Source organism: Procambarus clarkii, chromosome 4 (genome assembly GCF_040958095.1).
Source record: "Procambarus clarkii isolate CNS0578487 chromosome 4, FALCON_Pclarkii_2.0, whole genome shotgun sequence".
Taxonomy (NCBI): Eukaryota; Metazoa; Arthropoda; class Malacostraca; order Decapoda; family Cambaridae; genus Procambarus; species Procambarus clarkii.
Genome location: NC_091153.1, coordinates 50,765,884 through 50,783,154, shown reverse-complemented (window position 1 = coordinate 50,783,154; position 17,271 = coordinate 50,765,884). Strand labels below are relative to the sequence as shown.

The 17,271-nt window shown below is 43.0% G+C and overlaps 1 protein-coding gene across 1 annotated transcript; it reads left to right on the top strand.

Moving 5' to 3' along the window:
• The first annotated feature begins 3,887 nt into the window (after nucleotides 1–3,887).
• Nucleotides 3,888–17,056, top strand: LOC138371606 (uncharacterized PPE family protein PPE40-like). The gene is made up of 3 exons (XM_069336546.1): nucleotides 3,888–3,915; nucleotides 4,173–4,213; nucleotides 16,037–17,056. Exons 1-3 carry the CDS (start codon nucleotides 3,888–3,890, stop codon nucleotides 17,054–17,056), a joined length of 1,089 nt encoding a protein of 362 aa, XP_069192647.1.
• Nucleotides 17,057–17,271: the final 215 nt, after the last annotated feature.

Genomic DNA, 17,271 nt, shown 5'->3' with positions numbered 1-17,271 from the left:
TGTACATTTGATACAATTCCTTTCTGGCTTAATTTATAGTGCATAATCTTATTCTGTCGTTGAAGATGTTCAGTACAGAGTGTCCTGTTTCCTTCTCTTGTCTGGATGTAGTTAGCCGGACCTGAGGACTAGAGCAAATTAACATTAGGAATGTCAGGTTTAAAATAGTTAATATTATACTTTTTGTTAACGTTACGTAAATGCAGTTAAGCCTTCATTAGATACTAGCAACCTTCACTACTGCCCACAGGATAAATATAGGGGACACTACTAGTTACACTATGTTCATGGGGTCCACTACCGCCCATATGATTAGTGGGGTCTACTACCACAATATAAATAGGAACAGACAGGCCTGGAGACAACTATACAAAAGCTTGCAAGTTCATTAACAATGCTGGAACATTGTAACAAAAGAAACTATAGTAGCTAATATTAATGTGCAAATATTTGAGAGAATTAATGATTAATAATTATCAATGACATAAATTTGTGAAGCTGAATGACAAATTAAGTGCAATGTTTATACAATTTTGTAAAATGGATTGTCTAGTAGTAACAAATTCGTAAATCTTAAATATTTAAAGCTAAGAATCGATGTGTTGGGTAAGTGAGAGGAACAGGTAACCTTAGACCTTCTGTGGTCAACGTGAGGGGGGGGGGATGAAACCCTTCCCAAACCTATATCATTTGCTCATAATTTAGCTGAATTTGGAACACTCCTCAGTCCGGCAAGGTCTCTTTACCATCCTCTGTATTCCACAAGGCCGAATTACTGATCATTCCCAGGATGCACGAACTGTATTGGAGTGGCTCTCTAGCTGCCGTAGAGTATGGATGTGTTGCCTGTCCTCTCTGGCAGTTGGTGGGTGTTTACCTGTTTGGCCGGCTGGGGGCGTGTGCGTCTCTGCCCGCCTGGTCAGTGCTGACGAGGAGTTCAAGATGGGGGTCCCACTTCCCCCTGTAGTGCGGGCTCAGTCCATGGGCCTCGAGTTTTCTGTACGAGCCAGGTACACGGAAGTGGCGCTTGTGTTGTGTGAAATGCTTCGTGTCCCTGTAGTGGACGTTTATGGCATCCAGTTGGTGACAGCACATCGGGCAATTATCAAGTTTACAGAGGAGCTGGCGTATCGGGACTTTCTCCATCGCTACGAGGGGCGGGCCTTACCCCTGCCGGATGGTGTTGGCACTGTGACCCTCTCCAATCGTAGTGGTGCCCTCACTTATGTCAATGTTCATGGAGCACCCTTGGAGTTTCCGGAGGGACTGCTGCGGTGTTACTTCGGCCAGTTTGACCCAGTTGTTAGTGTGGGGTTGCACATGCTCTCCTTAGGGACACTCAAGGGTGTGCGGAAGAACATTCGCACCCTGGGAATGCAGCTACGATTGGACATTCCGTCCTTCGTGAGACTCCTGGGATATCATGTACGGATGTTTTACGCCCGCGAGCTTTGGACTTGTGGCCTTTTGGGCCATCAGGCTGCTGGGTGTTTTGCTCCTGCCGTTGTGCCTGTGAACCTCTTCAGTGAGGTGGATTTGCCCCTGCTTCCTGTGAAGGAGGCTTCTGTGGGTGTGGATGTGAACGTCTCTTTGTCCGATGCTATGCCCCCTGTGTTGACTGGTGCACTTCTTGTTGTCGCCTCTCCTCCTGAGGTTTTGTCGCCGTCAGGTGCTCGTCCTGCTCAGGTTGGTGTCCCTAGAATTCCTGTAGATCTTACGACTGCCTTCTGCACGGCTCCCCCATCTTCGAGTTCTTCACCTGCTGCGTCTGTCCCCATGCCCTCGCCGTTTGTCCTGGCTGTGCTGGGTGCTAGGGTGGGTATTGCGCCTCCTCTTGTGCCCGGCCTGGTACCCCCATGTGGTTGAGAATGCTGCCGTTCTACGACGAGCGTCGGTTCGCCCGGCTTGTATTGCACGTGTCTCTGAGTCAGCCTCCGGATCTGGTGATGTGCGGCCAGAGCCAAAGCATTCCCGCGTTCCTCTTCTGCCTGGGCTGATGTTGGCGAATTAGACGATTGTGGATCTTCCGGCGACGACGGGGTAGCTTCAGTTGCGTCGCATTATACGGTGGTAGCGGAGGAGCATGTGCCTGCGGTTGCCGGTGCCGGTGTTTCGGCCTCTTCTCCTAGTGTGGCACCTGTGGCTCATGCTTCGGGTGCGTCGCCCACGTCGGATGATTCCAGTTCTTTGTGAGGGTGGTTTCCCCTGGTGAGGTTCATGGTGTACGTAGTGACCTGGTGGTGGCATTGAAAAAGGTTGCCTGCTCTGAGGGTTCTGTGCTCCTTTGATCGTTCCCTGTTTCCTCGGTTGCGGCTTTGACACTTCTTCCGTCTTCGGCCGTCTCTTCTGTTTCTCCTGCGGTATCGGTGGAGATGTTATCATCTCGGCAGTCATCGCCTTCTCCTGTGCGTTCGGCGGCAGGTCCGTCTCGGCGGCCTACGTACGCTTCTTCGGTGTCTTCTGCTTCCTCGGGAAGGGTGGTTCTCCCTACCCTGCCTCATTATGTGACTTGCGTCGACGAACTTAGGGAGTGGCCGTTTCTGCCTGACTTTGTGATTCCTGAGCTTATGCAGGCCCCGCGATGGCAAGGGGACCGTTCTCCTACCGACATGGAGTATTTGGTTTGGGAGATCTATAAGAACAAGTTTCCTCGGAATGAGTTCCCTGAGGAATATGTTCCTGTCACTGAGAAATGTATTGCTTGCCCGTGAGTGCTTTGTTTGCAGTGTGTTGTGGTTTGTTTCCGTTTGTGTGCATGGTTGTGGAGTGTGCGTGTATGTGTGAGTTGGGCGGATGTGTTTTCCCAGTTCCTGCGTGCTCCGGTTTGTGGTTGTGGGTTTATTAGTGTAGATTGTGTGTGTATGTCCGGTTTCTGTGCGTTCCGGTGTTTGTTTGAGTGTGTGTGTCTAGTTGTGGATGTCCTGTTATTCTGTTTTTATGTTTGTGTTTTTTTTATTGTTCTGGTTGTGCACTAGTTTGTGTGGTGTTGCGTGCCTTTTGGGCTGATAGCGTGTCTGGGCCTGTTTTTGTTCTCCTTATCATGTATTGCGGTTGTAGTTTCCATTTTGTTTCTGTGTTATGTATTTGTATTCCCTTTCTTGTTTTTATTATCATTCTGTATTGGTGCCTCTTCGTGTGTGCTTTGCGGGGCCAGTAGGCTCGTTTTGTATAATTATGTTCCGGGGGATTGGGTTGTTGGGTGAGGGTTTGGGTCTATGTATTGCAATCTTGTCATTTATGTACTATTTTCCTGTGTTTGTAATTGTTGTGTTTGTTAATATTGTTGTGTTTGTTTTTATTGTTGTGGGCCCTTCAGGCCGGTGTTTTGTACTTAGATCTTTATTATTTTGAAATTCTGCGTGCTTGTACTTTTGTAATTTTGTGTTCTACTTGTTTTGTTCTAGTTTGTTTTCTGTTTTGCTTTTATTGTACTTATCCGCATCTAAAAATAATAAAAAAAAACTGTATAATATATTGATTGCTTTAGTAATTATTAATATTTTTTTCATATATTTAAAACATGAATTATACTATTCAACTAATGCTATTCTAAGGCAATTTTACGATTAATATCTAACAAATACATATATAAATAATATAAACATTTAATTTCATGGTTTATAGAAACTTACTATTTACCCATTACTAGAATTAAATCTCTAACCTGCTGAATTTAGAGAGTCATTTTATTAAACATGTTTAAATTTAGTTTTGAATGTGTAGTTTTAATATTTTAACAACTAGTAACTCCACTGCACACTTACAGTTTATAAACATTTAACCGAATTTTAAAGTTTGAAGGCCAGACGTAACGGGATAACCACTCGCGCTATACGCATGGGGTAAGAGGAGCGTCACAAGCCAGTTTGGGTCCACTATATTGCCACATGTACCATTATGCGCTCTTAACTTCAGGTTTGTCAAGGCAAATATGAAATAATGATAGTTTCCCCCATAACTGGGGAGGGAGCCGCCACATAGGAAGGGGAGGGGAGCGGGCCGCAACAAGGGGCAGTGGTTGGGAGGGGAGGGGGGGATCCTCTACATACAGGTAAACTTCAAGAGACGAACCTGGAACTGGATACCAAAAGTGCAATCAAGGTATCTAAAAGATACCTAGGACTGGATACCAAAAGTAAGGTAAAACCACACTGATGTGTTTTTTGTTATAGATTCAGCTACTCGGAAAAAGTTCCAAGTAGCACGGGCTATGGTGAGCCCGTAGCTTACCTGGCACAGGAGCGGGGCAAGTAGCACGGAATATGGAGAGCCCGTAGTAGACTTACCTGGCACAGGAGCAGTGTTAAGTGTTTGCTGTCTTTTTTTTTTTTTTTTTTTTTTTTACATGCAAGCATGCTTATAAGTACAATAAAAGGAAACAGTTACATCATAAAACAGAACAAAAAGACAAAGCACAAACGGGCAAAACTAAGGAACAAAAGTACTAAACACAATAACGCCGGCTGGAAGGACCGATCACAAAACAACAATAATTACAAACAGAATACAATAATTAAGTGAAACACAGCAGAAGACAAAACAGAAATAACACACCAAAACCTGAAACATACAGAACAAGGCTACCAGCACCGCAAACACACACGGAGAGGCACCAACATAAAAACAAAAAAGTAAATAATAAATAACTAACAATACAACAACATAATTATACAATAAACAAAAGGAAAAGCTCAACGGCAAAACTCGACAAAAAGCATAAACCGAGACCAGGTCACGCCAACAGCCTGAAGGGCACTCAACACCACACAAACAAGCGCACAAACAGCATCATACATCCATAGAACCACAAAACATAACATAAGAACATGACACCCACAACCAGACACACACAAACCAAACCCCAGACCGCACAGGAACCGGACACATACACACAAGCCACACAAAAAACCCACAACCACAAACCGGAGCACGCAGGAACCGGGAAACAAACCCGCCCCACCCACTCACACACACCCGACCCGCACCCTACACCCATGCACACTAATGGAAACAACCCACAAAACACAAAGGAATCACGAGTGAGGAACACATTCCTCAGAGACAAGACCATACGTCTCCGCAGCCCAGGGATACCGTCGCTTGTAGGCCTCCCAAATCAAATATTCCCTGTTGGTAGGGGGACAATCCCCCTGCCGCCGCGGGCCCTTCATAAACTCGGGAACCACCAGATCAGGTGGAAACGGCCACTCCTTAAGCTCACTGACGCAAGTCGCATAACGAGGCTGGGGAGCGCAACCCACGTCCTTCGAGGTAGCAGACGACACTGCTGAAGCGTACGAGGGCTGCCGAGACGGCCGCGTCTCCGTACGCACAGGAGCAGGGGACAATCGACGAGATGGCAACTCCACCGAGACCGCAGGAGACACCGCAGAGACGGCCGGAGACGGAAGAGGCGTCGAGACCGCAGCCGATGAAACGGGGACCGAGGAAGGGGTTACAGAACCCCCAGAACGAGCAGTCTTTTTCAACACCATCACCAGGCCACCCCGCTCACCACGAACCTCGGCAGGGGGAACCACCCCCCATGAAGAACCGGAGCCATCCGATGCAGGCAACGCACCCGAAGCAGGAACCTCAGACACCATATCTGCTGTGGAGGCCGAAAGACTGGCACGGGCATCCTCAGGCAAATGCACCTCCGCCGTCACCGTAGTACGCAACATAACCGGAGCCACCCCTCCGTCGCCGGCAGATTAACAAGCGACGAAGTCGCCAACATCTGTCCATGCTGAAGACGAATGCCGAGAACGCTTAGGCTCGGGCCGCATATCATCCGACCCGGAGGTAGACTCCGAGACACGCGCAACACAAGCAGGGCGAACCGATGCACGTCGCAGAACGGCAGCATCCTCAACCACATGGGGCACGAGGCCAGGCACAGGAGGAAGCGCCGGATCCACCCCAACACCCAGCACAGCCGGAACAGACGGCGAGGGTGCAGGGACAGGGTCAGACGAACTGGAAGACGGGGGAATCGAGCAGCAGGCAGTCTGAAGAACCCCAGGGACACAAGTCGGCGCAGGACGATCACCCTGCGACGCCACCACCTCTTTAGGAGAGGCGACAACAACAGGGGGCGCACCAGGCGGTGCAACAGGCGACACAGGGGGCACATCCGGGGCTGAAGAGACGGCCACATCCACTGAATCCTCCTCCACAGGAAGCGGCGGAAAATCCAACTCACTGAAGAGGTTCACGGGCGCAAAAGCAGGCGCAGAACAGTCAGCAGCCTGATGGCCCAAGAGGCCACAACGATAACACGTCCGAGGCTGGCGGGCGTAAAATACCCGAACGTTGTAGCCCATAAGCCGCACAGAGGACGGAATATCGTCCCGGAGCCTCATGCCCAGGGTGCGAATGTTAGTCCTCACACCCTTAAGTGGACTGGAAGACACCGCGTTCACCCGCACACTAATCACTGCGCCATACCGGCCGAAGTACCGCCGTAGCAGACTCTCTGGAAACTCCAACGGAGCCCCATGCACACTGACGTACGTGAGGGCACCACTCCGATCAGATAGTGACACAGTGCCCGCACCATCCGGCAGGGGAAATGTCCGCCCCTCGTAACGACGGAGAAATTCGCGATATGCCAATTCCTCGGTAAACTTCAATATCGCTCGACGAGCCGTCACCAGCTCGACACCATAAATGTCGATCACAGGGACATGAAGCACCTCACACACCAGCGCTATCTCTGGGTACCCAGCCCGACCGGAAAATTCGAGGCCCACAGACTGAGCCCGCAGTACAGGGGAGAGGGGAACCCCCATCGTTAACTCCACGTCAGCACAGGCAGGCAGAGACACACCCGCCCTCAACCGGCCAAATTGGTAAACACCACCAACAACCGGAGCGCCGATTCACCACGTCCTTCCCCTACCGAAGCTAGGGCTAGACCCAATTCCTCTCTCATCGTCCCTTTTATAACCAGCAGCCAACTAAACCCGGCCGCTGATTGGCTGACATTCTCCCTAAGATTCACCTTATTGGGTCTTATGTGGGTCCATTTCATCTTCAGTAATATCTCATTATTAAATATCTAATTAATACTACCCCATTTTTGTGCTGGGTTACGTTTTAGTCGTGTAAGTCCAAGATCCCTCAGATTCCTTACTCGGTACTGTACATCTACACTACAAGTAACCCTCTCCGTCTCGTGTAGTTTTATTCATTTAGACTGTAGTACGTTTCTCATTTTCTCCAATTTACAGCTTGATCTCAAATTTTTGTGAATTCTTGAAACTAATATACCTAGCAGTAAAATAGGTACCTGGGTGTTAGTCAGCTGTCACGGGCTGCTTCCTGGGGGTGTAGGCCTGGTCGAGGACCGGGCCGCGGGGACACTAAAGCCCCGAAATCATCTCAAGATAACCTCTCAAGATTGGTTAAAATTTTGCGAGTCTGAAGTGTCAATTAACAATGGCCACTCCTTCACGTCGCCAATTACGAACGAGTCTCTAATGAACCAATAATGTTCCCCAGCATGAATGTTTGAAGATGTTAATTTCAAAATCTAATTCACAAACCAAATACAACATTCTATTGTAAATGTTGCAACAGAACAACGTGTACAACAGAACAACATTTGCAATAGAATCGGCAGTGAAGTAGTACTTATTATAACATTTCTTAACAATTTTAGCAAAGAGAGCATTCGTCCGTCAACAGCTATCATCTTCGCTGACGACTTCACTACAATCTTAATTATTAAACCTTAAAACCATCCAAAATACTAAAATAATGAGCCATAGGTGGTAGCTATGTATATCACCTATGAACTATAAATCTTATTTAAAAATGTTAATAATAATATTTATTATTAATTAATTGATTTAGCTGAATTTGGAGCACTGTGCTCATTCCCACAAGGTCTCCGTGCTGTCCTCTGTATTCCACAAGGCTGAATTACTGACCGTTCTCAGAATGCACGAACTGTATTGCTTTGGTAATTATTAATTATTTTTTTCTTTCACATATATTACCCAATACTCATCCGATAATGGGTAAAAATTAAATTATTGCTCGAATTTGAGCTAACATACTATTCTGGAGTCCACGGTGATAGGACGGGTACTATGGTACGTGAGGAAGGGTTGGTGCCTGGTGATAGCTAATAACTACAAACCTACCACAGGGAAACTGTGAACATTAGCAGCATAGGAACTATGAGCATTATGCGACATAAGTACTATGGTATACCAAGGACAGGTTGGCAAATTAATGCAAACGGCGATGGATGAGATTTAGCCCAAATTGTCCTACAGTTTTCAGAACACTGGAAATATCGAAAATAGGACTTAGGGACGTTATTTTTGAGCGGAATTAATTATGATTGCACATATTTGGAGTTTTAAATTACGACTTTTTTATACCGAAAATATGTTAATTAGTGCAAACCACGATGGGTAAGATTTTGCCCAAATTGACCTACAGTTTTTAAAATATCGGAAATATGACTCTTGGACGTTACGTTTGAGCGGAATGCATGGTGATTACACATATTTGGAGTTTTATATTACAAATTTTTATACCGAAAATATGCAAATTAGTGAAAACAGAAATTGGTCAGATTTTGCCCATATTCCCCTGCAGATTTCCAAATACGATGATTATTGGAAATATGACTCTTGATCATTAATTTTGAGCGGAATTCAGGGTGATCATTTGAAATGATCTCTAAATACAAATAAATTTAGCTTCCCAGTTAAGGGACTCCAGGCCACAGAGGGGTCCCTGGTGTTATCATGCTTTCTGGTATTATCATGCTTCCTGGTATTATCATGCTTCCTGGTGTTATGCTCAAAGGTGTTATCATGCTTCCTGGTGTTATCATGCTTCCTGGTGTTATCATGCTTCCTGGTGTTATGCTCAAAGGTGTTATCATACTTCCTGGTGTTATGCTGCCAGGTGTTATCATGCTTCCTGATGTTACGCTCCAAGGTGTGATCATGCTTCCTGGTGTTATGCTCCAAGGTGTTATCATGTCTCCTGGTGTTATACTTCAAGGTGTTATCATGTCTCCTGGTGTTATCACGCCTACTGATGCTGTTTTACCCCTGCCAATAGGCCTACCACAATCGAGCACATATTTTATATATTTTCCTCTTATCTTCGCAAATGTCTCTCGATCATTGTTTAGCCACATTTGCCTGCCAATATTTGTCTTCCCACTCGTCTCTCCTTGTTTTTTTCACCTTTTTTCTTTTTTCTTCCTTTCTTCTTTCCATATTCCCACGTTTCTTCCTCCTCCTCTTTCCGCTATATTATCACCCAGTCTCATACGCCTCCCTTCATACCTGATAGCCTCATCCTCGCATCTGTTCCTCCGTCCGTCTCTCAACCTCTCATTCCGCCACTCTGCTACCTTCCACCCACTGCTTCCTCGAGCCATTATTCTGCAGCTGCGGCAAAAGTTGAGCCGTTCTGCAACATTTTGCCAGGTTTATTAATACTCCGCCGAACGTAGCGGAAGATGACTGGACGCATTCCTGTGCTGCGGACTCGGGGCAAGATTTGGCTGTAAAAGTTTAGCTGTAAAACTTTAGGTCAGAAAGTCCTCTGTGGGGAGGTACAATGGAAGGTTCGAAAGAAGCATTTTAAAGTTTCGATGTAGAGTAAAGCTGGATCAAAATTGAATGGTTTGCCAGGGAAAAAATTTGATGAAGATGAAAGAGAAGGTCGATTTACCTTGGAGATCTGCTGGGGCGCCAGGCAGGGGGAGACGGGTGGCTCTAGTTGATATGATAGATAGCGAAAGTTTCTACACCTGTTTCTGACACGTGTTTCAGGCATTATTACGTGACTGGAAATTCTTAATAAATAGTCTATCCGAAAAAAAGCTTGCTCTAAAATGTTCGGTGAAAGTCTTGAACTCAAATACTGGCAAAATGAACAAAATATTTGAATATTTAGTTTCTGGAAAATTCTAATAGATTCTTAGATCAGAAGGGTCCGCTGAAAAGCTTGATTCAGATTTTTAAATGTGATAGTTAGGCTTGAAAGCTCAACAGGGATAATTAGACTTTAAGAAACTCGTGAAAGGTCCCTTGAAATACAAGTGTGAGAGGTGAACTCTGCAATGAACAACCGATAAACTCGTTCCAATGTCTCACTTGTAACGCCCACTTAAGAAGTGAAACCAACTGGCTGCCTCACTCGGACTGGAAAACATTAGCAATATAACACACTCAAGTGCTAAACCTGGAGAACACTTAACACTTTAGTAGTTAAACGACCAAAGACAGACTATTAGAAATGTGTGTAAGGTATATATGTGTTTCATTGTTCATGTTAGTCAGCCTCCTCTTGATCTGCTCCATATATTGGCAATATTCATCCTTGCATCTGTTCCTCCGTCCGTCTGCTAACCCTTCATTCCGTCACCTTGCTACCTTCCACCAACTGTTTCCTCGAGCCGTTATTGTTCAGCTTGAATAATACTCCAACCCTCATTCCCTTGCTCTATTCCACATTCCACCCCTCCAACCACCTAGCTCATACCCTTGCTCTGTTCCACATTCCACCCCTCCAACCACCTCATTCCCGTGCTCTGTTTCACAGTCCACCCCTCCAACGACCTCATTCCCTCGCTCTGTTTCACATTCCACTCATTGTACCACCTCATTGCCTCTGGAGCCTATATGTTTACGGAACAATCCTGACAAATTAATTATGGGGGAAAGTGATGGGGAAGTTACGGGTTATTCATGCCCGTGCCACCTCTTGGGTAGCTTAATCTTCATCAATCAATCAATCAATCGACGGTGAAGGTGTAGTGCCAACACTTGGGTCTGTTAACTAACTCAAATGTAATCGTCAATGACCTTGAGATTTGGGATACATGTAGATCTCAGATGACAACATTAATAAGGCTGTGTCACATGTGTGGGTCACAGAGCCAAGTGACAGAAGTCACACTCACAGGTCATAGTAAAGATAGTGTTACGATCTATTGACTGCTGTGTAACGCTTTGCTGTGTATATGAAACGACATCAAGGACTGCAAACGAATATATTATTTATGCTTGGATGAATTAAGGGGTATATTACACCGTCAGTGTTATGTCCATATTATATATATTGAGGCTGGACGGTCTCGCTTTATGCAGGTCGGCGTTCAATCCCCGATCGTCCAAGTGGTTGGGCACCATTCCTTTCCCCCCATCCCATCCCAAATTATTAGCCTGACCCCTTCCAAGTGCTATAAAATTGTAATGGCTTGACGCTTTCCTTTGATAGTTCCTTCCCTCTCCCCCCCCCCCAAAAAAAATAAAAAAATGGAGACTATTTATGTTGTTACGTTACGTTCGTTACGATAGTTTGTGACCGAATTTGGCCAATGAAAAACAGGTAATATTTAGTGGTATGTAATTGGTTAACCACCAAGAGCTCACCCAATCAGAACACGATTCACAATATAATGTTGCTTGACCGAGTAGTCGGATCGGCAACAGCACCGCCAGCAGCAGCAGACAGTTTCAGCATCAACAATAAAATGCAACAAAGAGTAGCATCGGCATTAAAAGGCAGTAACCGCAGCATTAGCAACATATCCAATATGAGGCAACAACAGCAGCAGCACTAAAAAGCATCAGCAGTATTAACCTCAGGCAACAGCAGTTTGGAGCAGCAACGAAAGTAGTTACAGTAGTAGTTTGAGATTTCAAAACCGAACAAAAATAGGATACCTAAAGCAGCAGCAGCAGCAGACTTTAACCCCCAGCCCTCGCCCCACACAACTATGCCATTTCTATAAACTGCAGTAAAGGAGATTCCAAACATCGGCAGCATTGTTCCATTATTCGAGTCACAAATACCGCCGCAGTGTGACAGTCGTTGTAATACCCCGTTATATTGACCACAGATAGAGTGGGCAACCCGTCATGCCCGACCTGGGCGTGTCACGTTTGTTGTTTGTTGTTCTGTCTCTTGCAAAAGTTTATTGTACCCACAAAAGTATAGATATATATATATATATATATATATATATATATATATATATATATATATATATATATATATATATATATATATATATATATATATATATATATATTATTAAATATGACCGAAAAAGTAAGATTAATAATTCTAACACGAATTTTCTCAATCTTTCGTACATTACGCTTCACTGTTGGAGGTAAATCAAAAATCACTTCTCCAAAATTCATTTTTATTTCTAGTCTGACGCGACACGGGCGCGTTTCGTAAAACTTATTACATTTTCAAAGACTTCACAAATACACAACTGATTAGAACTTGCGTTTCCCTGATTTTATATCTACATTTGAGTAAGGTGGGAAGGATGATGTGGCATTAACACAAGACAGAACACTAGGGGATATTAATAGCGATAGCAGGCGGCTTGACGTTTGCGAGGCACTACACATCAAGAAGTCAACACCAGCAATCAACAGCCAATTATTGCACAACTATATTCTACCCACCTCAAGACTCCGCTCCAATATAGAAGCATCAAGAAATATGGACCAATAGGCTTTCTACAAACACTTCTATTCAATACCCATTGTTTCTGTTCTGTCTTGTGTTGATACTTTTAATACCCTATTAATATCCCCTAGTGTTCTGTCTTGTGTTAATGCCACATCATCCTTCCCACCTCACTCAAATGTAGATATAAAATCAGGGAAACGCAAGTTCTAATCAGTTGTGTATTTGTGAAGTCTTTGAAAATGTAATAAGTTTTACGAAACGCGCCCGTGTCGCGTCAGACTAGAAATAAAAATGAATTTTGGAGAAGTGATTTTTGATTTACCTCCAACAGTGAAGCGTAATGTACGAAAGATTGAGAAAATTCGTGTTAGAATTATTAATCTTACTTTTTCGGTCATATTTAATAATATATGTCTACAGGAAAGACTGCTACCAAAATATACTAATATATATATATATATATATATATATATATATATATATATATATATATATATATATATATATATATATATATACATATATATATATATATATATATATATATATATAAATATATATATATATATATATATATATATATATATATATATATATATATATATATATATATGTATATATATATATATATATATATATATATATATATATATATATATATATATATATATATATATATATATATATATATATATATATATATATTAGTATATTTTGGTAGCAGTCTTTCCTGTAGACACATATTATTAAATATGACCGAAAAAGTAAGATTAATAATTCTAACACGAATTTTCTCGATCTTTCGTACATTCCTTTTCACTGTTGGTGGTAATTCAAAAATCAATTCTTCAAAATTCATTTTTTATTTCTAGTCTGACGCGACACTTGAGCGCGTTTCGTAAAACTTATTACATTTTCAAAGACTTTAGTTTACACATACACAACTGAATAGAACTTACACATCTCCGATTTGTTTATATCAACATTTGAGTGAGGTAGATGGGGTGAGGTGGTTTTAATAGGGTATTAAATTCATCAACACAAGACAGAACACGAAACAATGGGTATTGAATGGAAGTGATTGTAGAAAGCCTATTGGTCCATATTTCTTGATGCTTCTATATTGGAGCGGAGTCTTGAAGTGGGTAGAATATAGTTGTGCATTAATTCGCTGTTGATTGCTGGTGTTGACTTCTTGATGTGTAGTGCCTCGCAGACGTCAAGCTGCCTGCTATCGCTGTATCTATCGATGATTTCTGTGTTGTTTGCTAAGATTTCTCTGGTGATGGTTTGTTTGTGGGAAGAGATTATATGTTCCTTAATGGAGCCCTGTTGCTTATGCATCGTTAAACGCCTGGAAAGAGATGTGGTTGTCTTGCCAATATACTGGTTTTTTTGAGGCTTACAGTCCCCAAGAGGGCATTTGAAGGCATAGACGACGTTGGTCTCTTTTAAAGCGTTCTGCTTTGTGTCTGGAGAGTTTCTCATGAGTAGGCTGGCCGTTTTTCTTGTTTTATAATAAATCGTCAGTTGTATCTTCTGATTTTTGTCTGTAGGGATAACGTTTCTACTGACAATATCTTTCAATATTTGGAGAATTGATCTTTGAATTACCATCAACAGTGAAAAGAAACGTAAGAGAGATAGAGAAAATTCGTGTTAGAATTATTAATCTTACTTTTTCGGTCATATTTAATAATATATGTCTACAGGAAAGACTGCTACCAAAATATACTAATACATATATATATATATATATATATATATATATATATATATATATATATATATATATATATATATATATATATATATATATATATTTATATATATATATATATATATATATATATATATATATATATATATATATATATATATATATATATATATATATATATATATATATATATATATATTGTACCTAGTAGCCAGAACGCAGTTCTTGGCCTACTATGCAAGGCCCAGTTTGCGTAATAAGCCAAGTTTTCAAGAATTTCAATATTTTTCAATTTTTTTTCTTATGGAATGATAAAGCTATTCATTTCATTATGTATGCGCTAATATTTTTTTAATTCTATGTAAAACTGACGTAGATATATGACCGAACCTAACCAACGCAACCTAACCTATCTTAACCTAACCAAAACTAACATAACTATATTAATAATTTATGGTCTTAATATAATATAATAATAATATTTAAAATAAACCAAGAGGAAACAATTTATTGGAAATAAAGAAAATCACTCGGCCTATTAGGCAAATCGGCACTTGCATAGTAGGCCGAGAAGTGCGTTCTGGCTACTAGGTACGACATATATATATATATATATATATATATATATATATATATATATATATATATATATATATATATATATATATATATATATATATATATATATATTATTAAATATGACCGAAAAAGTAAGATTAATAATTCTAACACGAATTTTCTCAATCTTTCGTACATTTCTTTTCACTGTTGGAGGTAAATCAAAAATCAATTCTCCAAAATTCATTTTTATTTCTAGTCTGACGCGACACGAGCGCGTTTCGTAAAACTTATTACATTTTCAAAGACTTTAGTTTACAAATACACAACTGAATAGAACTGATTGATTGATGAAGAATAAGCCACCCAAAAGGTGGCACGGGCATGAATAGCCCGTAATGAATAGAACTTACGCATCTCTGATTTTATATCTACATTTTAGTGAGGTGGATGGGGTGAGGTGGCATTAATTGGGTATTAATTTCATCAACATAACAACATAACAAATTTCATCAACGTGTTGATGAAATTAATACCCTATTAATGCCACCTCACCCCATCCACCTCACTAAAATGTAGATATAAAATCGGAGATACGTAAGTTCTATTCAGTTGTGTATTTGTAAACTAAAGTCTTTGAAAATGTAATAAGTTTTACGAAACGCGCTCGTGTCGCGTCAGACTAGAAATAAAAATGAATTTTGGAGAATTGATTTTTTATTTACCTCCAACAGTGAAAAGAAATGTACGAAAGATTGAGAAAATTCGTGTTAGAATTATTAATCTTACTTTTTCGGTCATATTTAATAATATATGTCTACAGGAAAGACTGCTACCAAAATATACTAATATATATATATATATATATATATATATATATATATATATATATATATATATATATATGTATATATATATATATATATATATATATATATATATATATATATATATATGTATATATATATATATATATATATATATATATATATATATATATATATATATATTATATGTATATATTATATGTATATTATATGTATTTCACTTGAGCAATGGGGTTCGCACTCTACTCTTGCCATTAGTGAATAGTTCGTGAGATTCCATAAAAGTAAGGGAAACTGCAGGCTTCATTACGGTAACCAACACGCTGGTAACTTAGCGGGGTGCTACTATGGTAAGCATAGGGACTGAAAACCTCCCTGCACGCCTCCCTCATATAAAGTGAAGTTTACAAGAACGTGAAATTAGCCTTCAATCATCAGAGAATGATTGCCTCAGGTACCTGCAGTGGCCTTCATTCACCAGGCAAGGTACCTGGCCGGCCCCCTCAATGTCTCAAGGTACCTGGCCGGCCCCCTCAATGTCTCAAGGTACCTGGCCGGCCCCCTCAACGTCTCAAGGTACCTGGCTGGCCCACTCAACGTCTCAAGGTACCTAGCCGGCCCCCTCAACGTCTCAAGGTACCTGGCCGGCCCCCTCAACGTCTCAAGGTACCTGGCCGGCTCCCTCAACGTCTCAAGGTACCTGGCCGGCCCCCTCAACGTCTCAAGGTACCTGACCGGCCCCCTCAACGTCTCAAGGTACCTGGCCGGCTCCCTCAACGTCTCAAGGTACCTGGCCGGCCCCCTCAACGTCTCAAGGTACCTGGCCGGCTCCCTCAACGTCTCAAGGTACCTGGCCGGCCCCCTCAACGTCTCAAGGTACCTGGCCGGCCCCCTCAACGTCTCAAGGTACCTGGCCGGCCCCCTCAACGTCTCAAGGTACCTGACCGGCCCCCTCAACGTCTCAAGGTACCTGGCCGGCTCCCACAACGTCTCAAGGTACCTGGCCGGCCCCCTCAACGTCTCAAGGTACCTGGCTGGCCCCTTCAACGTCTCAAGGTACCTGACCGGCCCCCTCAACGTCTCAAGGTACCTGGCCGGCTCCCTCAACGTCTCAAGGTACCTAGCCGGCCCCCTCAACGTCTCAAGGTACCTGGCCGGCCCCCTCAACGTCTCAAGGTACCTGGCCGGCTCCCTCAACGTCTCAAGGTACCTGGCCGGCCCCCTCAACGTCTCAAGGTACCTGGCCGGCCCCCTCAACGTCTCAAGGTACCTGGCCGGCCCCCTCAACGTCTCAAGGTACCTGACCGGCCCCCTCAACGTCTCAAGGTACCTGGCCGGCCCCCTCAACGTCTCAAGGTACCTGGCCGGCTCCCACAACGTCTCAAGGTACTTGGCCGGCCCCCTCAACGTCTCAAGGTATCTGGCTGGCCCCTTCAACGTCTCAAGGTACCTGGCCGGCCCCTTCAACGTCTGAAGGTACCTGGCCGGCCCCTTCAAAGTCTCAAGGTACCTGGCCGGCCCCAAACCAGGTACCAGGCCGGTCCACTCCCCGAACCACGAGTACCAGCCTCTTGCCGTCGCCCTCGGCGCCTTTCTGCTACACACCGCTACAAACAATCACGAACTTAATCCCTAAGTTTAATGGAATCGTCGGACTTAACCCAGAGTTATATCCCCAGAAAACCCGAG

What these genes read in the sequence shown, in the direction of transcription:
- LOC138371606 (XM_069336546.1), top strand. Translation starts at nt 3,888, where the DNA reads ATGTACCATTATGCGCTCTTAACTTCAG. An exon ending in TTATGCGCTCTTAACTTCAG is followed by an intron (nt 3,916 to 4,172) that starts GTTTGTCAAGGC and finishes TTTTTGTTATAG; the next exon opens with ATTCAGCTACTCGGAAAAAG. An exon ending in TCCAAGTAGCACGGGCTATG is followed by an intron (nt 4,214 to 16,036) that starts GTGAGCCCGTAG and finishes TGATTGCCTCAG; the next exon opens with GTACCTGCAGTGGCCTTCAT.